Source organism: Moschus berezovskii, chromosome 14 (genome assembly GCF_049115385.1).
Source record: "Moschus berezovskii isolate FMDL1 chromosome 14, NW_MosBer_1.0, whole genome shotgun sequence".
Lineage (NCBI taxonomy): Eukaryota > Metazoa > Chordata > Mammalia > Artiodactyla > Moschidae > Moschus > Moschus berezovskii.
The window spans coordinates 33,588,884-33,610,927 of record NC_142473.1 but is presented as its reverse complement, the minus strand read 5'-3'; the positions used below and the strand labels follow the sequence as shown (position 1 = coordinate 33,610,927).

At 45.9% G+C, this 22,044-nt stretch overlaps 3 protein-coding genes across 4 annotated transcripts; 1 reads left to right on the top strand and 2 right to left on the bottom strand.

Moving 5' to 3' along the window:
• Nucleotides 1-235: 235 nt before the first annotated feature.
• TRAPPC4 (trafficking protein particle complex subunit 4) lies at nucleotides 236-3,573 on the bottom strand. The gene is made up of 5 exons (XM_055423163.2): nucleotides 3,200-3,573; nucleotides 2,851-3,025; nucleotides 1,436-1,539; nucleotides 851-977; nucleotides 236-578 (listed from the first exon to the last, which is right to left on the bottom strand). The coding sequence occupies exons 1-5, from the start codon at nucleotides 3,372-3,374 to the stop codon at nucleotides 500-502; spliced, it is 660 nt and encodes a 219-aa protein (XP_055279138.1). The 5' UTR covers nucleotides 3,375-3,573; the 3' UTR covers nucleotides 236-499.
• A 288-nt stretch (nucleotides 3,574-3,861) lies between these two features.
• Nucleotides 3,862-6,080, top strand: RPS25 (ribosomal protein S25). The gene is made up of 5 exons (XM_055423165.2): nucleotides 3,862-3,894; nucleotides 4,132-4,227; nucleotides 4,454-4,637; nucleotides 4,989-5,087; nucleotides 5,187-6,080. The coding sequence occupies exons 1-4, from the start codon at nucleotides 3,892-3,894 to the stop codon at nucleotides 5,081-5,083; spliced, it is 378 nt and encodes a 125-aa protein (XP_055279140.1). The 5' UTR covers nucleotides 3,862-3,891; the 3' UTR covers nucleotides 5,084-5,087; nucleotides 5,187-6,080.
• CENATAC (centrosomal AT-AC splicing factor) lies at nucleotides 5,200-12,793 on the bottom strand. 2 transcript variants are annotated; one of them, XM_055423162.2, is made up of 11 exons: nucleotides 12,629-12,793; nucleotides 12,324-12,487; nucleotides 11,818-11,916; nucleotides 8,980-9,046; nucleotides 8,843-8,905; nucleotides 8,460-8,524; nucleotides 8,200-8,305; nucleotides 7,189-7,219; nucleotides 5,704-5,793; nucleotides 5,494-5,626; nucleotides 5,200-5,409 (listed from the first exon to the last, which is right to left on the bottom strand). In XM_055423162.2, the coding sequence occupies exons 1-11, from the start codon at nucleotides 12,746-12,748 to the stop codon at nucleotides 5,334-5,336; spliced, it is 1,014 nt and encodes a 337-aa protein (XP_055279137.2). In that variant the 5' UTR covers nucleotides 12,749-12,793; the 3' UTR covers nucleotides 5,200-5,333. The 2 variants fall into 2 exon arrangements, with proteins under 2 accessions (XP_055279137.2, XP_088699101.1); XM_088842975.1 differs by having other exon boundaries at nucleotides 5,200-5,626.
• Nucleotides 12,794-22,044: the final 9,251 nt, after the last annotated feature.

The window sequence follows — 22,044 nt, the reverse complement described above, 5'->3', positions numbered from 1 at the left end:
CTTGATAAATGTTCCATCATTGTTTTCATTATCGTCATCACTACCACACCACCCAGGAAGTCAATGGCAATCCAAGACTCCTGCTTCAAAGTCCCATGTTCATTCATTCACTTAATATATATTTGTTTTGTTTTCTACTGGAACACAGTATCTCAGCTTTCTTGAATTTCCTTATCATTCTTGTCTCTCCTTCTGAGGCTTTCTCCCCCAAACCATCAATTAGGATAGCAAACACTGAGCTCAAAGGAATGTTTATTACATTTATGGGCCTACCTCCTATAAATAATTTGTATAGAGTTGGGAAGTAGGACCATGATAGATATAGGAGGAAAGAAAGAATGGTATTAAGGCTCGGGATCAGAACATGTCATCAGGCTCAGCATCCTCCCATTTTTAAGTGCAATAACAATGCTGCCGGGATCGCCATCAAAGCGGAAACTGCAGGATTCCTGCTGTAGGATCTCTTTAAGAATTTGGTGGGGTCCACTGCAGGTTCAGCTTAAGACCCAGGTCCAAAGGTTCCGGCCTTCTCTGCCACCTCCAGGGCTAACTTCAGGTTCTGGTCAAACAGTTCACACCTAGGCCAGGCCCAGGAGGCACAAGTAAGGACAAAGTGTTAGGCCTGGCTCTCTCCCCACCGTGGGTACAGAGGTAGAGCTGTTGGAAACTCTGCTCAAAGGCCATAAACCTCAAGGAAAGTCCTTACTTTCCCAAAGAATAAATAAGTGAAAGACTAGTTACTTTTGTTTTATTTAAAAAATAACTCTATTACACTGCAAAATGACATTGGGGAAAAAATACAGGCAAACAAGGAGGCTTTGACCAGAATCTGCAGACTGGGACCGCTTACCTGATGGGCATTTCCAGGGAATAAAATGGATTCTTCAGGGCAAAGTCTGAGTAAATCTCATAAATTTTTCGAAGAAGAGAATCTATCCCAGCCTGCCTAGGATCCGCCAGCACCACAAACTTTATCCCTGGAGAGGGACCGGGAATGATTACCAAAGGGTAGAGAATCAGCAAATAATATTATCCTGTTTGTACAGCACTTTATATAAGCGCCAAGCAGGGAACAAACTCAGGCAGTTTTCAGTGCTCTGCCTTCATGAAGTGAGGACATGCCACTCAGGATCCAAAGGCCATTTTCAACTAGCATTCCAATTTCATTTTGGAACAACACTTACACCTTCCGAAATGTGTGCAACATGAGGGAACACCAAGGTTGAGTTTATCTGCGCAAAGGATAACGAGGGCTGAGCATGGACAAAACTGGCGTCAAGATTAAATATTGGCTTTAGATTCACAAAACAAATAACTGTGCACTTGTCCCAGAAAAGGCTAACCACCACCCCCTTGCTTACCAGAGCCAACTTTGGTCAATGCCTTCCTCCAACCAGACCCATTGCATGCCTTTGACCTGTCTGGAAGCGCGTACCTGTCAGTGTCTGGAAGCAGTGCAGTTTGAATGTATCTGTCTCCAGCATCTCAATGCCTGAGCTGCCCTGTTCAGGAGACAGCTGGGAGCCGATTGCGAACAGCCTATTTGCAAGAAAAGCAAAGTTGGGAAGGCACCTCATTGCTATAAGGGAGGAGTGCTTCTCAAACTTTTCCACCAAGGTGACCCTTATCTTCTGAACACTTAAATTACAACTTGAAATAGAAGCAGCAGTATCAAAATTTTGTAAGAATTCATTTGAATTCTGCATGTATTTTACATTCACACTTTGCTACAAAACATAGTACATTGAAAACCTTGGGTAAAATTAACACTCTGGGATTACGTGCCATGTTTACCCACCAGCGGACTATGCATATCCAACACATAATACAACTAACAGCAGGAAAAGATCTTAAAGATCATTTAATCACCTTAAAGATGAACATATTAAAACTCAGGAAAGAGAAGGTGACTTAGGCAAACAAAATCATACCACTGCCAGCATTACCTAAAGCCTAGTCATACTGGATCAAGTCTTTTCATGACACAGAACTGACGATTTAGGAGGAGGCAGAGAAGGCTGATGGGACCCTACACTCACACCAAGAAGAATAGAAGACATCGGAGGTGGACAGCTTGCCCAAGATCCTTGACATGACTTGTACGATCACTTATAATATTTTAACTTCTTGAACCTTGGCATACAAATCAAATGTTCTTCTATCATAGGCACGATCCTATGCTAGTTTTAGAAATCAATCCAATTGTTGGGTTTGTGACCAATTACCTATGTCTAGTAGTTCTGGGTTACCTTGGTGGATTTCTCCCCTCAAATGTTCTAACTGGCTGGCCCTGAGAAAATTTACTTTCAAGAAAAAGTATACTTATGTTCAGGTCACTCTTGGTATGACTAGATGGACACCCCTCACCTGGCTAACTGATAATGATTGCTCTGACCCCGGTCATAAATATGAGTTTTTTTCTGTTACTCAAGCTCAATCAGAAAAACAAGCAAAGGTTTAGCCAAGGAATAAAATCTCCCACAATTATGGAATGGATTTATGTAGATGGGGCGTCCCTGGTGGCTCAAATAAGTGGTAAAGAATCCCTCTGCAATGCAGGAGACCCAGGTTCCGTCCCTAGGTGGGGAAGATCCCCTGGAGAAGAGAATGGCTACTCATTCCAATATTCTTGCCTGGAGAATTCCATGGACAGAGGAGTCTGGTGGGCTACAGTCCATGGCGGGTGGAAGGGTCACAAAGAGTGTGACACAGTAGAAGGACTGTGTTACTTTTTTAGAGAAAGGTAAGCACCGCCAGTCAGCAAGTCTCAGAGCTCAGAACAATACTAATCCAGTCAGCCTATGAGCCAAGAGTAGACGTAGACAATCTAGGAAGAGTTGCAGGACTTACGAGTGGAACATGGAGGCCAGCATGAGCTTCTCATTGGAGGTGAGGCGAGGACGGCCGAATCGAATGGACACCGGGTAATTAGCAGGGTTACCCAGATACTCCAGCACCTCTTTCCCATCGGCCGTATACTTGCCATTCACGTCCACACCATTGATAGCCAGCACTGCGTGGCCCACTGCAATGGCGAAACTAAACGTCAACAAAGTCTCAGACTGCGGATCCCGCCAACGGTACAAATGACGCGGCCCCCAACTTCATCCGCCCCCCGCCCAGAGATAGCAGCCTACCAAGGCAGCACCTGGCCCCGCCTCCCCCTCCACCCCGCGCCCCGGGACCGAGCCTAACCCACCCCGGATGCCGTCTCGCTGGCCGAAAGCTACCAGCACACGCTCGTCGTGCAGCTTAAGCAGCAGATCCAACGGGTAACTGAAAGTTTTCTCAGCCTCGGCCCGTGGGGCGTAGCTGTCCAACTGGTAAATAAGGCCGCCAGCTTTGTTCACCACATAAACACTGAAAATCGCCATGGCTGCCGCCTAGTCCTAGAGGACTAGGATACGGCCTCTTCCTCCCGGCCCCGCCCCGGAAGCGCAGCGCAGAGCCCACCCTCGGCGCTCCCGGCCGCGCTTCTCTTCCCGGGTCCGCGGGGCCCGCTGAGGCGCTTGCGCACTTGGAGCACGCCTGGGTGTCACTAACACAGGGACTTAGGTTTCCGGGACCTATAAAATTGTTCTCCTTTCCTTTTTACCGGATCTTAGCGCCAGGAAAGTGTAAAACGTGACTGCCTCTCAACTGGCCGCAAAATCGGAAAGCCTGGGATAACGCCGAGAGTGTGACGTTCCGGAGGCGGACCCTGCTTCCGGAAGCCAGTTCCGGGCCTGAGCCCGACCTGCGTCTCCGGACTTCCTCCGCGCAGCTCCGCCCCTTGTCCCGGAAGCAATCGCTGCGGCCGGAGGTTTCTGGGCTTGCTCGCGGGGCGCACTTCCTTTTTGTCCGACATCTTAGCAAGGCGGCAGTGGTCGCAGCTTCTCTCCCGGCTTCGCCATGGTGAGCTCGGTGTAGGGGACGCTGGCGTGGTTCTGGGAGCGGGCGGTGCCGGCGCGCGTTTGGGGCAGCATCAGAGGAGGGCTCACACGACTGCCGGGCCACATGTGGAGATGGAAGGGCTGTAGCTTGCCCCATGTGCTTCGGTAGTGGAGTCTGGGCAGGGTGGGGGGCGAAGGAGGAGCGGGAGCGTGGAGGGCTGCGTTGTGACCTGGCCGCACTCCGGTTTTTCTCCTACAGCCGCCCAAGGACGACAAGAAAAAGAAAGATGCCGGAAAGTCGGCCAAGAAAGACAAAGATCCAGTGAACAAATCTGGGGGCAAGGCCAAAAAGAAGGTAGGAGTAAAGCCCCTCCAACGGTGAGGGATGTTGGGGGCGTCTAGTCTCATTTCCCTGTATTGTAGCAAATGGCTTGTACGGTTGTGGGGTTTAGAGTCAGGTTATTAAGAGTTTACAGTCATATCACCGTTTTGGTTTTGACTCATAAAGAACGGGGCTGTATATGCTACTCGGAAATGAAAAAAGTGTGTTGTTTTTTTATTTCCTTTTTTTTGGTGAGCAGAAGTGGTCCAAAGGCAAAGTTCGCGACAAGCTTAATAACCTAGTCTTGTTTGACAAAGCAACATATGACAAACTCTGTAAAGAAGTTCCCAATTATAAGCTTATAACTCCAGCTGTCGTCTCTGAGAGACTGAAGATTCGTGGTTCCCTGGCCAGAGCAGCCCTTCAGGAACTCCTTAGTAAAGGTGAGAGGGAGGGTGTGTTATACTGGTTTGTATGCTTTTTGCACCTTAGTTTGGGCTGACCGTGTTAGCCATTTTAAATGCAGCAGGTGGAGGTTAGCAATACAATTCTAGCATGTAATCTAGGCTATTGGTAGTGCCTAACAGTGGAAACAGTGATTTTCAAGTTACAGTAAAGTGTTGGGAGGGTAGCCATCCCAAGAGCAGGTAATGAGTCCGTTCTTTTTAAGGGGTGAGTCAGAGTATCACCAAGAAATGCAGGTATGTCTTCTAAAGTCATGCTTAAATTAAGCATTTCTAATTTGTTGAGTTTTTATAGTACCATTATGTGAAAATTTTATCCTCTCTTCCTAGGACTTATTAAACTGGTTTCAAAGCACAGAGCTCAAGTGATTTACACCAGAAACACCAAGGGTGGAGATGCCCCAGCTGCTGGTGAAGATGCTTGAACAGGTGAGCTGGTGAAGATTCATGCACCTGGGGCTCCTATACGAAGTACACGTCACCCTCACAAGAGTCTATAGTTCTGATTCGATTTTTTTTTTTTAACAGGTTCCACCAGCTGTACATTTTGAAAAATAAAACTTTATTAAATCAAATAAGTGGGTTTGTCTGTTTCCTGAGAAAGACAGTTGCAGGATAATAGCATATAACAGATTTGTTGCCTTGGCTTTGAGCCTTATTGTGGTTGGAAATACATCAGGAAGCCATTAGCTTTTTTCCTTTATGTGACTGCTGTTTGTTTCTTGCTGCAGCTTCAGTTTTGAATTGATGCCTGAAAAGAAATGACAGGTTAGCAGCACAAAGAGGGAGATCTCCACAGGGGGAGCAGGTTGAGGTCCTGACACTGGGCTTGTACCTGGATTGCCAGCGGCGTCCATTATTCCAGACCCGGCCAAAAGAGGGCAGCCAGCCAGCACTGGTGCTGGAGCTGTGGTCAAAGTTGGCCCCAACTCTGTCTGGTGGGAGTTTCTTCAGTTTCTGTTTTTCCTCTACAATGAGCAGTTTCATTCGAATAGGAAGACTTAAAGAGTAGGAAGCCTCCCCCACCATTCCTGTATTAACTTACTTTCTTTAAGAAACTCTTCATAGGAGGGTCCTATTTGTTGGTTCCCAGAGCTACAGTCCTCATCTTGGACCATCCAGGGAGGTGTGGCACCTGGAAAAGGAAGACCCTTTAAGCAGAAATGAAAACACTTGAGGAGTTCTGGACCATGTGGGGCTTAAGCTTATTGGAGGCATGACAAAACAACAAACCACATGTTTAAAGTATACAATTTGAAATATTTGATGTAAAATCACACCGTGTATCCTTGTGCCCTTTTATTTTTTAACGCACCTCTATACCCCTTTCCCAGGCCCAGGCAACCACTGATGTATGTTCTGTTGCTGTAGTTTGTCTCTTCTGTAATTTTGCATAAATGGAATATAATATGTACTCGTCTACCTTTTAGCGTAGTTATTCTGAAATTGTGTTGCATGTATCAGTCGTTCCTTCCTTGATGAGTATTTGAATTGTTCACATTTGCTGGGGCACATTTAGATTTTTTCAACTTTTAAAGAAACTGCTAAACTTTTCCAAAGTAATTATGCCATTTTTCATTTTCACCAGCAGTCTATAAGAGTTCTGCATGCATACTTTTGCTGTGTGAGCCTTAACCACTGAAGCACCAGATATGTCCATAGTTTTAGCTGTTTTGATGACCAACTCTTTATATGCCTTTATTGAGTTTTGTGCTGTGCTTAAGATGCTTGAGTCATGTCTGACTCTGGACTGTAGCCCACTGGGCTCCTCTCCATGGGGTTTTCCAGGCAGGAACACTGGAGTGACCTGCCATGACCCTTGCGGGGGATCTTCCCAACCCATGGATCAAACCCATCTCTTAAATCTCCTGCACCGGCATGTGGGTTCTTTACCACTAATGCCACCTGGGAAGCCTACTGAGTTTTGAGAGGTCGTCATATATTGAAGATACAGGTTCTTCAGATCCTTTTCTTTTTTTGAAAAACGTGTTTATTATGCTAAAGTTTTGCAGTGTTCCATTTTTCAAGCAAAATATTTTTTCCCTTAGTCGAAACACAAAGAGGCTGTGTGGCTGTGGCAGGTCTAATGCTGCGGTGGGATTATGTAAGGCACAGAGACTGACCCTCAATTGCAAGTAGTTTTAGGTAGAAAATACAGTTCCTTGTGCTATACAGCAGGACCCTGTTTAGTTTATACCCTTCTCCACAACCGCATGTATTCTTGCTATAAAAGAATTATCCTTATAGTTCTTGTTTCTCTTTGATTTAAAAATATTAAGTATATTATTTTAAAAAATACAGAGGTTGAACAAAAACCCACGTAAGAATTACCATGTCCCAACATTTACGAACTTTAAAATACCTTAGATATGAAAGTAAAAAACATCTGGTAAGCAGGTAAAGGTATGTCTGTTACTTTTCTGAGTTAGATCATTTGACATATGTGTCGGGTACCCTCCTACCAGTGAAAGACCTACAACTCAAAAAGAAAAACCTCTTACAGTTTGAGAAACATTGCCATGGGCCTTACCTGAGTGTATGTTACCAATTCCTGGCGTATCCTGTAGTGGAAAATGGGGAAATTATAAGAAAGCCAAGAGATGATAAGGATACTCAGCCTAGAGGAATGAATTGTGCAGGAGGTGGATGGAACCACTGCCACAGTGCTGCACTGGGTTTATGTCAAATCTCACAGAGCATAGTAAATCACTGAAAGACAGTCTTGTCCCCACCAGACTCTGGGGCTCAGGCTGGAGATGTGCCTACTACATGGTAGGTAAACAAAACCCCTTCCTCACAGAGCATACATATTACTGGGGAAGAGAACTAAGTATGAATTACACAAATCCACAGCTTTTTACACAGTATGACATACTTTTATAAGTTTTCCATGAAAAAGTGACATCTGAGCTGAAGGGGTAGGTAAGGGTACGTAGAGGAGGGAAGGAAGACATGTCATTTAAGATGGTGGGAGGGAAGTTAAAAGAGGGAGGGGACATGGTTATGGCCGATTCACAATGTATGGCAGGAACCAACAGATGCTTCAATTAAAATAGCAATTACATGTTCAAAAGTAAAGAGCATAGGAGGAGGCTGGAGGATAGAATGTAAGATAGCAGGTGATGAGGTTATTTCTTGTGTTTGGGACAAGATTGCATGAGGAGTAGATTGTTCCAAAGTGAAATAGAGGCCAAATTCAGGAGACAAGGCATACTCACTAAGCAAATGTGAGAGAGAAAAAAAAGGAGGTGATAATCTGTCTACAGTTACTAGAAAGAGGAGTGGTGGGGGTTAGGTGCCTGTGGGGTATCTGTTTTGAGCTGGAACTGGATGATTTAGGAGTTGGCACTCCTATGTGATAATGGGGGTAGTGTGGATATCATGGAGGGTGAGGAATGAGAACATAGATACTATGGAACAGGGCAGCAAGAGGGAAGCCTGCTAACACAGGAATGCCCAGGATATACAGAAAAGCCAGGGAGATGGGTGTCCTGGGAACTAGGGGGCATTAGCCCTTTCCCAACTTGCTTATCCATTGTACCTGATAGCCAATAAATGTCAGAGGTTGTCCTATCTCCATCCAGTCAAGCTCGGGGGCTGGTGGCAGGTCCAAGTATGAGGGCTGCTGTGAGGTGGAGGCTACTTGGCTGAAAAAGACAAACAGGAGCCAGGCTGGCAGACTAGGTCCTTTAGCCATTAGGACAGCGAGAATGAGATTTGTTTCCATGTCCTGATCAAAGTTACAGAACGTTCTAAGAGATGTCAGAATGTCCAATAACAGGTTTCCTAACAGTCTTTTACCTGTTTGTCCCTTTCCAGCTTCCAGGTGCTGAAGAGCCCTCTTCTGGGTCTGGCACTGTCTGAGGCTGAGTTTGATTCAGGAAAAATAAATGTGTCTAGAATGCTTAAGAATTTGCCTAGGCCATGCTCCCCACCTCCAGATGTAAACAAATTGACAAATTGAGGATACTGCCTCATCTGGCAACCTCCCTCCCTCCCAGCCCTGCCCACATTTTCTCCACTGGTAAGGCCTGCCCCCTGGTGGGCAGGGAAGGAAATTGAAGACAAGCAGATGGAGTCCATGAATTTTTCATCAGAAGGGCTGGTAGGTGAAATGCTGGACCTGGGAGAACCAGGAATCAGTGGATTTGGATACTGCTCTGGCTCCTCCGAGGGAAACCAACCTCTAAGACAGACCGAACCATCTCCTGCCGGCTTTGCTCCACCTCTCGGATCTGAGCTGCCATCTGTGGGAGAGGGGTGACTTAGACAGGTACCAGAAGGTGGGCTGGGTCCTTCAGAGGCCTTTCCTTTAACTCACCTCTTTAATCACTTCATCCTCTTTTTCCTCATAGGAATCCAGACTTTTCACCATGGATTTCTTGAATCTAAAAAGGAAAAGGGCGAGTCACCCCAGAATCCCAGTCCCTGCCAGTTGTGAAAAGATCCTCAGTAGATCATTTTTCTCTAGATTCTGAATAGTGTCAGACTCCCAGAAACCAAATCTCAGTAGTACAATGAACACCCATGTACCTCTCACCCAAATTCAGTGTTAACATTCTGCCATACTGGCTCCAGTTCTCTTACAAACACATTTCCTTTCTCCCAAGAACATAAGACTTAATTCTAAATTTTTCAGTATGCATTTCCTGGGAAAAGGAACAGCCTATGAAACCATTCAGTTCAGTTCAGTCACTCAGTCGTGTCTGACTCTCTGTGACCCCATGAATCACAACACACCAGGCCTCCTTGTCCATCACCAACTCCCGGAGTTCACCCAAACTCATGTCCATCGAGTCGGTGATGCCATCCAGCCATCTCATTCTCTGTTGTCCCCTTCTCCTCCCACCCCCAATCCCTCCCAGCATCAGAGTCTTTTCCAGTGAGTCAACTCTGCATGAGGTGGCCAAAGTATTGCAGTTTCAGCTTCAGCATCAGTCCTTCCAATGAACACCCAGGACTGATCTCCTTTAGGATGGACTGGTTGGATCTCTTTGCAGTCCGAGGGACTCTCAAGAGTCTTCTCCAGCACCACAGTTCAAAAGCATCAGTTCTTTGGCGATCAGCTTTCTTCATATCAATTACCCTTTTCTGATGTCCAAATTGTCCCATATCTGGGACAATATGTTTGCAGTAGTTTTTATCCTACAGTACACACAAAGGTATCTGAATAATATCAGTACTACTATCAGCAAAACTACTAAGCAAAGCTCAAGATTTCTTTGCAATTCTTTAGTCCTTAGAAAATATCCTCCTAAGGGTCTACAGATTTTTGTTTTCAAATGTTAATGGACAACAGGCGACACCAGTTCAATCCCTGGTCCTGGAAGATCCCAAATGATGCAAGCCAACTAAGCTCGTGCCCCGCAACTACTGAACCAGCACTGTGGAGCCTGTAAGCTGCAACTAGAGAGGCCCCCAACTCTCCACAATTAGCAAATGCACACACTCAGCAACCAAGACCCAGAGCAGCCAAGAAAAAAATTTTTTAAGATGTTACTTAAATTCTTTTGTCATTGTTATCAATTTGATAGTTATAATTTGTCTTTGCCTAATTTTAATATGTAAAACATATTAAATGGCTCCATCATGGTGCCCTGGAAATCCTTACAGGCAAAGCCTTGAACTGCAACTTATCAAAGTTGGCAGAAGGTCTGCATGATCCTCTGGGAACAAAATAGGACAGGAGGTCTGAAAGGAACTGCAAGGAGGCTATCTCCCACTCATCTCCTTATCTCTCACGGGAGGCCGTTACTAAACAGTTTTTCATTAACTCCCAGTTCTGATGGGGTACGGGGCTTTCTGCTGTCAGATTAGGGCTGCAGATATAAAGCCTGTAGCTGCAGTTTAGTCTTGGCTCCCCAACAACAGTATCCCACAGTTCATGCTACAGTCACCCAGCCCTATTTGTATCACTATAGTTCTTTTTGGTGTGTGGGACAACCTGGGAAGCTGGCACTTTGGGCTTACTCTTCACTGCCTATGTAAGTAATAAGCTGCCTGAATCTAAAAGTGGCTCATTTGTATCTTTACGGCTCAAATCAGTCAAGCCTGGCCTGGCCTGGTCTTGTGTGAGCTTGAAATTTATAAAGTTTAAAAATCAAAACTATATTTAAATAAAAAGTTCAGAGAGTCCATCCATTTAATTCTCAATTATAACCTTTCTGCTGCTGCTGCTGCTGCTGCTCCTAAGTCGCTTCAATAGTGTCCGACTCTGTGCGACCCCACAGATGGCAGCCTACCAGGCTCCCCCGTCTTCATCCACCAAAATTCTATAGAGCTGGGTCAGGCTGTGACAAGTAAGTAGCCTGTTTCTTTTTTTAAAATTTTTGATGTGGACCACTTTTTTTAAACTCTTTAATTTGTATAATATTGTTTCTGTTTTGGCCACAAAGCATGTGAGATCTTTGCTCCCAACCAGGGATGGAACTGGAACCCCCTGCACTGGAATGCAGTCTTAACCACTGAACCACCAGGGACGTCCCTGGCCTGTTTCTTACCTCCTCCCGGTCTGAACCACAGACTGGAAGACAAGGTGATGGATTTAAGTACTTCTTAATTCCTCATTATTCTCCACACTGAGTAGAAAGGAATAGTAAACACTATGTATTTTCTTAACTTTGGCTTTGGGATCCCCTTGGGTTCCACTCTCCATAATCTCTATACAGTCCCAATAAAAGTGGTGCCTGCCTGAGTCACCTGAGTCCTCTTTCTGAGGAAGTCACAACTCACCCCCTCTGTGCTGCCAAGCTTCCTGCACTCCAGGTAGCTGGGGCCCTCTAAGGCCAGTTAAAACTATTAAAAGTGGGTACTGGGTGAGCATCGGTTTTTTGCATTCTATAAAAAGCATCTTTTATTTCTAAAGAACCTTAGTCTCTCTGTCACATATTTAAATAGTTGACTATGGTCAGCTTTTATTATACACTTCTCTATTTGCTAAATACATTGTAAATCCCACCCCTCCAACTAGATTATAAACCTTTCAAGGACTCTGTCATATTTCATTTGTGTTCAACATGGTGCCTAGAATAATGAGTGCTACAAATACAATGGTCACTAGTGAAGTCCTTGATAAACTGTCCAATTAGTAGAGGAAGCTCCTGACACAGATGCAAAGAATCCACACTCTGCTACCTCATCATGTGAAGGAATGACTTACCGTGCAAAGTCCTGGGGGGAAATCAAAAACTTCTCTTTCATCTGGAACTCAGCCTTGTTTTCCCACCAGAATTTGTTGGTTGCTTTTTTGTGCTCTGGACTGAGAATGGAAAGGACAAGTAAACTCAATGATAGATTATAGAATATTACATGGCATTTGATAAATAATGCATACTGACACCTGGGTCTGGGCAAGGCTGAGAGAATACTAACAGTATTTTCCAGTTTCCCCCTTCCAATAAAAATGTGACAATCTGAGAGGAAGTGATGGGAAGGAACCTTGATTGAGCCAGTTATCCAATCAAGGCCACCCCCAGCACTGGGACCATAAGGCCGCTACCCCTCAAGACTGGCCATGCCTACCAGATGACTGAATCATCCAATCTGATCAAATCACAAAAACGTTCTTCCTCTCACCCACCCTAAACCCTCCCTCCATTCATTTATAGATTAATATAAACCTATTAATACACTACCGCTGTATGCGGTTCCGGGCCCGGCGCTCACCTGGCCAGATGCTCCAGCAGACCCCCGTGCAGAACGGTCAGGTTTCCGTGGCTCAGGTGATTCCGCACCTCACAGCCGCAGCACAGGCACCAGCACCATCGCTCGTGCTCGGGCACGTAACGCTCCACCTGAGCGGCGCGTACGGCCTTGCGGGCGGCCTCCACCTGCGGCGGAGAGGATGCCAAAGGGGACACGCTAAGCAGGAGCCCGGCGGGATCCCCAGATCCCACCCCCTCGGGCCTCACAGCCCCGCCCGCAGCCCCGCCCCAGGCCGTCCATGGTCCCCTCCCGCCTCCCGTCCGTACCTGCGGCAGGAGCCGCTCCAAAGCCACCTTCAGCTGCCGCTGGTGCTTGCGACTGTAGACGTGCCCGCGACCGCAGAAGAAAGTCTGGCGGCAAAGAGGACAACGTTGCGCCGGCGCCATCGGCCCAGGACTGGGAAGCTGCGGCGCAAAGCTTCTCCGCGGCCCCGTGACCTCTGACCTCTGGGGGCGGGAGCTCTCCGGGGCCCCTAGCGGCCCCAAGCGGCTGGTAGGCGCCACTGCAAGTCCTTTCGCTGCTGCGCACGTTTTTCTCCCGGCTCCTCCCTGTGCGCAAGCGCAACCAGTCACCAGCATCGCCAAATGCTGTCTGACTGGGAAAGGTGAAGGGAAAGAGCGCCCACAATAGTTAAGGGAGACCGCACACGTATCGGGAACACTGACAAGGACCCGTACAATGTAACAAATCGTAACTGTGTTTATAGGGTGCTCAATATGTGTCCAGAACTTGACATGTACTCTGTGATCACAGTAACTCTCTATGTGCGTGCGTGCTGAAGTCGTGTCCGACTCTTGTGATCCCAAGGACTGTAGCCCCCCAGGCTCCTCTGTCCATGGAATTTCCCAGGCAAGAATACTGGCGTGGGTTACCATTCCCTTCTCCAGGGTATCTTCCTGACCCAGGGGTCGAACCCGGGTCTTCCTCATTGCCGGCAGATCCTTTACCATCTGAGCCACCAGTGACCTCTTGGGAGCACAAGACGGAAGGCCTAATCTAAGACCTAGTCACTCACACCCATGCCCCCACAGGGGCGACCTTAACGCTGCCGCTTTAAAGCTGTAAAGGGAAAACTAAAAGGGGTTCAGGATCTTTGCTGACATCTTTAATCTGTAAACGTGCTAAACGAGTGGAACTTTATTCTTTACAAGCCACTCACTTCTCCTACAGTCAACAGCCTTCCTGTCTAGCTTCCTTAAGAACTCAGGGCTGAAATCCCCAGACTGTGATTGTGCTCTGCACCCTAGAGCTCCCTCCAGAATATCTGGGGCCTGGCCCAGACTCTACTTGTAGGACTTGCAAACAGAGCTGTCACAGGGTCCCCAGCTTCCCTGACCATGTGTTGCCTGTACTGGTACATTAACCTGGATGGGTTACAATGCCTGTGGGTGTATACAGTCGACTCTACATAATTCAGACCCAGGAAGTAGGCAGACTCCCCTTCAGAGCTTGACTTCCTGTTGGAGCTTCCCCTTAGACTCAGGCCTTCACTGGATGTGATCCATTTTGATGACACTTGCAGTTCTCAATTCCTTGACCTCTCATCACTTCCCTGGCAGGGGTGATCCCGGACTTTTTCACCAAAAACTGCACCTTCTCTGACTTCAAACTCTGAAGTTCTTCTTTGACCACCGTCTTCCATCCTCCCTTGTGGCCCTACCTTCCAGCTAGTCTTCAACTTCAGGGATGAATATAAGCACTCATATCCGTTCACTGAGAAAATTATTCAACATTTGCCAGCTGTTAAATACTTTGCTCATTTAAAGGTTTTAAAATCTTTAAAGTGTGGCCTCCAGGTCAGCAGCATCAGCATCTGGGAGCTTGTTAGAAATGCAAACGCTTAGGCCCCACCCCAGACCTACAGAATTGGAAACTCTGGAATAGGCCCCATCAATCTGTGGTTTAATGAGCCCTTCCAGTGATTCTAATGCCCAGTCAAGAATTGCTGGTCTAGGACTTCCCTAATGGTATAGTGGATAGGAATCTGCCTGCCATTGCAGGGGACATGGGTTCAATCCCTCGTCTGGGAAGATTCCATATGCCTTGGAGCAACTAAGCTGGTGTGCCACAAGTACTGAGCCCACATGCCAAGAGCCGGTGCTCTGCAACAAAGGCCCTGCTCACTGCAACTAGAGAAAGTCTGCATGCAGCCAGAAAGATCCAGCACAACCAAAAATAAATAAATAATAATAAACAATAAAAACCTATCTGTTAAAAAAAATAAAAAAAGAATCACTGGTCTAGGTCTTAGGTCCTCTTGGCTTTGCTTTACCCACTGGAACCCAGACATATTTTCACCACACTCTCATGGCAACCTATCACTTCACTTGACTTACCAAGACCTCTCATTCTGTCACACCCCAACCATCAACCCTGCTATCTCATTTGTCCCCGTCATTCGTTCCAAAACTGCATTAGGTAGTCTACACCGTCTGCTTCAAATTCTAACTTCTCAGACCTCTGCAGTTTGGCTTTTGAAACTGTTTCCCTAAAGTCCTCCACTACTATTTATTGGGCTGCCATTTGAACTAGATTGTGTGAAATGGAACTCACCATCTCCCTCCTCAAATCATTCCCTGTTTTCATCCCCCCAGGAAATAATACCACCAAGTTAAAGCTGGAGTTTTGGAGTGAGTTATCTTTGACACTTCTTTAGTCCCCACATCCACCCTGCACAAGTTGTCTTATTGGATTTCTGAGATGTTTAAAATCTGTTCTCCACCTTTTACACTCACAGAGCACACTTTATTTCAATTCCCTTCCTTTCTTGTTTTGATTCATGTAAAATCTTTCTGACTGGTTTCCAAGTGTCTGGTGTACTTCACCTCCATTTATCCTCCAGACTTTGGTCTGAAGGTAGTCTCTAAAATGACTTTCCTCATCAATTTAATGTCTAAATTGCCTTCAGGAAGTATCTAAGTTTTGCAGCAAGAATTTTACACTAAGTGTCCTAACTCCTTTTCAGTCTTATACCCCACACTCCCCTCCCCTTCTCCAGGGAATATTCCTACAGTTCCACAGCTTCTTTGCACTTTAGCATCTCCAGCCCTTGGTTCCCCAGCCTAGAATTTACTTTTTTCCAGCTCTGCCTGACAAATTCTATTATATATAATAGAAATATGAAACTTCTGTGAAATATGAACTAGAATGGAATTTCCCTAAGGCTGGTGATTTTGTCTGGAACATAGTAATATCTCAGCCTATTCATAAACTCTTGGATCAATGCATGATTGAATAAATGAAATGTCACCCCTTTTGTGAAGCCTACCAGAGTGGATCCTGCAGGATTAATTTTTCAATTCCAAGATCCTTTGCTCATGTTGTCATTTTGCTCAAAAGTCAATTGAAAATCTAACAGGTGAAAGATCAAGTGTAGGGACTGTGTCTTGGTCATGCCTGACTTGGTAGAACTAGCAGGAAGGGGTCTTCAATGCATGTTTGTCAAATTACGTTAAAATCATCAAAACTCCAGGAACCCTTGGGTTGAAATGCTCATGGGGTGGTAATCTGTGCTAGGAAGAGCCTCAGAAACATGCAGCTAACAGCCTCCTAATTATGTTGCAGAAAGAGGGACCTATTCCAGGTCCTGAGAGTGGGCTCTTTTCTAACACGCAGAAAGGAATTGTCCAAGGAAATAAACATGCTGACAAAGCAAGAGACTTTATTGGGAAGGGGCAGCTGGGTGGAGAGCAGGAGGGAAGGGAACCCAGAACTACTCTGCCACCTGGCTCACAGTCCCAGGTTTTATGGTTCTAGTGCTAAGTTGCTTCAGTCATGTCCAACTCTTTGCTACTCTATGGACTGTAGCCTACCACGTTCCTCTGTCCATGGCATTCTCCAGGCAAGAATACTGGAGTGGGTTGCTATGCCCTCCTCCAGGGGATCTTCCTGACCCAGGGATTGAACCCACAGTCTCCTGCACTGGCAGGTGGGTTTTTTTTTTTTTTACCACTAGCATTTATGGTCATAGAATTAATTTCCAGGTTATCTCTGCCCAGTCATCTTGCTTGGCCCATATTTGATCTCAGGGTCCTTTCTAGTGGACCACGCATCTCTCAGCCAACATGGATTCCAGTGTGAAGGATTGTGGAGGTTGGTAAGACAATATTATGGCATCTCCTCTCTCCTTTTGGCCCCTCCCAAACTCTCCCAGTTTTTGGTGGCAGCACCATGTTCCTTACTGGGACCTCCTGTTGTGAGATAACTTAAGTGGTCATCACTGTGCCTGGCCAAGGTGGGCAGTTTCAGTCAATGGTTCCCTAATAATAGTATCAAACTACAAAACAGCCTAGTGGATAAGTTTATTTTAAAATTCTAAAAAGTAATTTACTTAAAAAAAAAAAAAACTGTACCGAGGTTATAAATAAAAAAGATTGGCCTCCATCTCTTTGCTACCTGCCAGTCCCCAAAGATGACTATTACTATTCAATATCTATTTTCTTCAAGGCACTTTCTGCTTCAACAACATATGTGTATCTATATAAACATAGTTTCTGTCACATTTGGAATCATATCGAACATACTGTTCGTTTTTTTCACCCAAAAAATGCATTGTGGATATCTTTCTACATCAGTACATTAAGTGTGATTTAAAGACTGTCTATATATCCCTCTGTCAAATGTGTTTACATCTTCAGCTCACGCTTATCTTCTGAACTCCAGACTTACAACAATTATCATCTTGACATAACCACTGCGATGTCTCAGATTCTAAACACAAAACTGCTCACACCTGCTACTCATTCACCCAATTACTCAAACAAAAAAACCTCAGAGTCACGCTTTTCTTCTTCTGCATCTAATCAATCCTGTTGACTTGATTCTGTCTCCACCCTACCGCATCAAATTGGGCTGCTTCTCCCCTTTCTAGTGCCATCTGGATTCTGCAGTCATCTCCCTATAGGCTTCCTGATTCCACTTTTGCCACTACAAGCCACCTTCAGTGAATAGCTAAGTATCATTTAAAAATTAAAGAAAACTAAGATCATGGCATCCGGTCCCATCACTTCATAGGAAATAGATGAACAAACAGTGGAAACAGTGTCAGACTATTTTTGGGGTTCCAAAATCATTGCAGATGCTAATTGCAGCCATGAAATTAAAAGACGCTTACTCCTTGGAAGAAAAGTTATGACCAACCTAGATAGCATATTAAAAAGCAGAGACAATACTTTGCCAACAAAGGTCCTTCTAGTCAAGGTTATGGTTTTTCCAGTGGTCGTGTATGGATGTGAGAGTTGGACTGTGAAGAAAGCTGATCGCTGAAGAATTGATGCTTTTGAACTGTGGTGTTGGAGAAGACTCTTGAGAGTCCCTTGGACTGCAAGGAGAGCCAACCAGTCCATCCTAAAGGAGATCAGTCCTGGATGTTCATTGGAAGGACTGATGCTGAGGCTGAAACTCCAATATTTTGGCCACCTGATGCGAAGATTTGACTCATTGGAAAAAACCCTGATGCTGGGAGGGATTGGGGGCAGGAGGAGAAGGGGACGACAGAGAATGAGATGGCTGGATGGCATCACCGACTCAATGGACATGAGTTTGAGTGAACTCTGGGAGTTGGTGATGGACAGGGAGGCCTGGCGTGCCATGGGGTCACAAAGAATCGGACATGACTGAGCGACTGAACTGAACTGATGTCAGTTACTTCAATTACTTTCCACTATACTTAGTACTCTTGCCTAGAAAATCCCATGGATGGAGGAGCCTGGTAGGCTGCAGTCCGTGGGGTGGCTAAGGGTCGGACATGACTGAGCGACTTCACTTTCACACATTGGAGAAGGAAATGGCAACCCACTCCAGTGTTCTTGCCTGGAGAATCCCAGGGAAGGGGGAGCCTGGTGGGGGTCACACAGAGTCGGACACGACTGAAGTGACTTAGCAGCAGCAGCAGCAGCATACTTGGGAAAAAACCAAAACCTCTCAATTTCATATCATAGTTTAGAAGGGTCTGGTCTCTGCCTCCCTTCCCAACATCACCTTGGTTACCATATTCTGTAGCCCATCCCCATTCTCTCAATAGGCCAAGGTGAGGAGGTTCCTACCTCCTGAGCTTTGCTATTCTGTTCCCTCTGCTAGAACACTTTTCCTTACCATGCTTCAGCCTGGTTACTCATTAAACAGGTCTCAGTTAAAATACCTTTCTTAGAAAGGCCTTCTCTGACCTCCTCTCCAATTAGAGTTGAGTATCCATATTGTCTCTCTCACAATAACCTAAGTCTACCTTATTAAGATTTCTCATCATTGTACATTATTAGGGTGTTTGTTTAACATCCTTTGAGACTGTGAGGGAGGTTGCTATCTGTGAGGGAGGAGGCATTTTGCGTTTCACTCAATCCCTAGCAGCTGGCACAGGGCCTGGCATAATGAAAGCTCAAAATGAATAGTTGTTGAATGAACAAAAATGAGGAGGTAGGTGTAGGAGTATAATAGTCTATTAGAGAACAAATGGGCAAAGGCTTTCCCCACAAAGCCTGTATTGCTGTGTTCTTTCCTTCTGATCTGTTGCCTTTCGGGATCCACTTGTGGCTTAAACCAAACAAGAGTGTGGATAGGGATTAAGATGTGAACATGCGCAGGTGAGGCAAGCTAAGGCCAGAGCAGTCAAAACCAGAGCTGAGGATTCAGGACCCCCTTCTTCCTGGGACCAGTATAGATAAGGGCAGTCGGTAAGGGGACTCTAGCTGTAGCGTGCTGGGTGGGCCCAGAGCCGATGACACTAATGACCTGGCCCTTGACGCCTCCTCTAGTGGATGCCACATAAGGAAAAAACCAGCAACCAGACAGTCCAGAGAAAATCACTCCAGGTGGGCCAGGGAAAGGCAGTTCTCTTTTTTTCAAAGAATATACTCGCAAAGAGTCGGACACGACTGAGCTACTGAACTGAACTGAACTGAACTGAAACTTGGTGGTTTCTCTGGTAGCTCAGTGGTAAAGAATCCACCTGCCAATACAGGAGACACAGATTCGATCCCTGGTCTGGGAAGATCCCACATGCTGTGGAGCAACTAAACCCGTGTGCCACAACTATTACACCTGTGCTCTAGAGCCGGGGAGAGGCAACTACTGAGGCCTGAGCCGGAGAGCCCATGCTCTGCAACAAGAGAAGCCACCTCAATGAGAAGCCCCTGCTGTCTGTAACTAGAGAAAAGCCCCATACTAATGAAGACCCAGCACAGCCAAAAACATTTTTTTAAAAAGGGGGGTATACTTGTTTTTTCCCCAGTGGCTGGAGACTTCATTTTGGCCGTGCATGCAGGATCTTAATCCCTCAACCAAGGACTGAACCTGTGCCCCCTGCATTGAGAGCAGAGTCTTAATCACTGGTCCACCAGGGAAGTCTCAGAAAGGCAGTTCTTGACTTGCTCCAGCCGGAAATCTGCATGAGTCTGTCATTTGTTTCTTGGCACCAGTCACTTTCTCTTCCCTGATTGACCCCACCTCCCCAGCCTCCTCTACTGCTTGCCCAAAGCATCCTGACCCCTCACCCAGCAAGGCAGGGCTGCCTTTACGCACTTCTGGAGAACTAGCTGTTGTTTTCCAGACCTGGAAAAAAAACCCTGTGCTCATGTCTTCTGTGAGAAGGCTTCCCAGTTCCTCTCAAGCTAATTGCTCTCTTCTCTGTGCTTCCAGAGAACATGGACTCTGTTAAGGGAAGTTACTAGTGACAAGTAATAGCAAACAGCATTCTTACTACCTAACGGGTCCCATGCTAGGCTCTGGAGTTTGGACATGAAAGGGACTTATTCCATTGTATTTTCCTCAGTGGTTGCCAAGGTCACCGAGGGTGAGCGCCTCTAGGACAGGAGACTATATCTTATACATTCCTCGGTTTGGTAGCTTTCTATTAGCCTTAACACCCTAGAATGGAGCAAATACTCTGAGACCATCTTTATTGCTACCCATGGGCTTTCTCTTTCTCTGGTTGCAGCGAGCGGGGCTCCGCGTCATTGAGGCGCTCAGGCTTCTCACTTCCTTGGCTTCTCTTGTTCAGCACAGGCTCTAGGCTCTAGGTTTCCGTTGTTGTGGGACATGGGCTTAGCTGCCCCAGGGCACGTGGGATCTTCCTACACTAGGGGGTCAAACCCATGTCCCCTGCATTGGCAGGTGGTTTCTTAACCACTGGTCCACCAGGGAAGTCCCGTATGACCATCTCTACCACCCTGAAGTGAACCCTGCTGACAAAATAACCTACCTATACATATCATTAAAAAACAAACTGGAGGACTTCCCTGGTGGTCTGAAGGTTAAGAATATGCCTGCCAAGCAGGGGACTTGGGTTCGATCCGTGGTCCTGGAAGAGCCCACATGACGAAGAACTAAGCCCATGCATCTTAACTATTGAGCTCTGGAGTCTGGGAGCCACAACTACTGAAACTTGTATGTCCTAGAGCCCAAGCTCTGCAACAAGAGAAGCTACCACAATGAGAAGCCCACACACCGCAATGAAGAGTAGCCCTGGCTTGCCACAACTAGAGAAAGCCCACACACAACAACGAAGACCCAGTACAGCCGAAAATAAATCATAATAAAATTGAAAAAAAGTAAACTGTAATGCTCTGTGATATAACAGAAAAATAAAGGGAGAGAAATTTATAATAAGAGTATATTCTAATAGATAAATTATATTTGAAAACATGAAATAGTTGAACATTTGCACATTCTTACAGTAAATAGCTGAAATTTAAGAGATGTTATTCAGATGATTATTGAAAATCCTTTTCCTTTATACTGGCTACCTTGACACTACCACATATTTGTTTATATATGTAGAATCCTTGTGGTCACAAAAGATACAAACACAGGCCAACACAGGGATGTGGTACTGGTGACTTAAATACCAGAGCAGCTTTGCTGTCAGTGATTTTCCAAAATGGCAAACAACACTTGGTAAACTTCCGAATCAAAAAAAGGACAGTCTTCCTCCATTTTACATAAGAGTTGCATTCCTGGAAAAGTCAGTGTATAATAAAACAATACAACAAATAGTTTTTGCTTAGATGTAAAACTGCGTTAGGTTCTTGGCTCAGCCCATTCATTATCAATGGCCTTAGGTATCAGGGTCAGCTCCTCAAGGTGAGACACAATCTCCCACACTGACATTGGACACTCCTGGGCCTGCCAACCCCCAAATTACTGCACAACCATAGCGCTTCCAGGGTCAGTGAGGGCCCTGGCCTAGCACTGCTTTTGGTGCGTGTTCCAGAATGAAGGTGAAGCTGCAACGGGGAAAGAAGAGATGGCTCTGGTGATAGACTGGTGACCAGTGAGATTTCATTTCTGTTACCAAAAACGTGCATACCACACTTGAACCTTTCTTTCAAGGTAGAGATTTTGGTCAGGTGGGATACTGCTTGTACTTTTCAAGAATAGCATTTTTCAGAGCCCAGGGAGGAAGCAGTCTGATTGTATAGTGATACAGACTACAAGGGATTAAGAGGCTGAATAAATGGACAGAAAATGAAGGCCACTCCTTAAATATAATGACCATCACACTCAATGACCTGAGGAGAATAACAGTGCATGTGTGCTCAGTCGCTTCGGTTGTGTCAGACTCTTTGCGATCCCATGGACTCTATAGCCCGCCAGGCTCCTCTGTCCATGGGATTCTCCAGGCAAGAATACTGAAATGGGTTGCCATGCCCTCCTCCAGGGGATTTTCCCAACCCAGAGATCAAATCTG

Excerpts from the sequence above, each read along its gene's own strand:
- TRAPPC4 (XM_055423163.2), bottom strand. The coding sequence starts at position 3,374 with ATGGCGATTTTCAGTGTTTATGTGGTGAACAAAGCTGGCGGCCTTATT. Across the intron at positions 978-1,435 it reads CTGCTTCCAGACACTGACAG|GGATAAAGTTTGTGGTGCTG; the intron begins GTACGCGCTTCC and ends GTCCCTCTCCAG. Across the intron at positions 579-850 it reads TCCCTGGAAATGCCCATCAG|GTGTGAACTGTTTGACCAGA; the intron begins GTAAGCGGTCCC and ends GGCCTGGCCTAG.
- RPS25 (XM_055423165.2), top strand. Across the intron at positions 4,228-4,453 it reads GGGGCAAGGCCAAAAAGAAG|AAGTGGTCCAAAGGCAAAGT; the intron begins GTAGGAGTAAAG and ends TTTGGTGAGCAG. Across the intron at positions 4,638-4,988 it reads TCAGGAACTCCTTAGTAAAG|GACTTATTAAACTGGTTTCA; the intron begins GTGAGAGGGAGG and ends CTCTCTTCCTAG.
- CENATAC (XM_088842975.1), bottom strand. The coding sequence starts at position 12,748 with ATGGCGCCGGCGCAACGTTGTCCTCTTTGCCGCCAGACTTTCTTCTGC. Across the intron at positions 7,220-8,199 it reads TGACATTTATTGGCTATCAG|GATACGCCAGGAATTGGTAA; the intron begins GTACAATGGATA and ends TTTCCACTACAG. Across the intron at positions 5,627-5,703 it reads TGAAGAGTTTCTTAAAGAAA|AGGAAAAACAGAAACTGAAG; the intron begins GTAAGTTAATAC and ends TGCTCATTGTAG.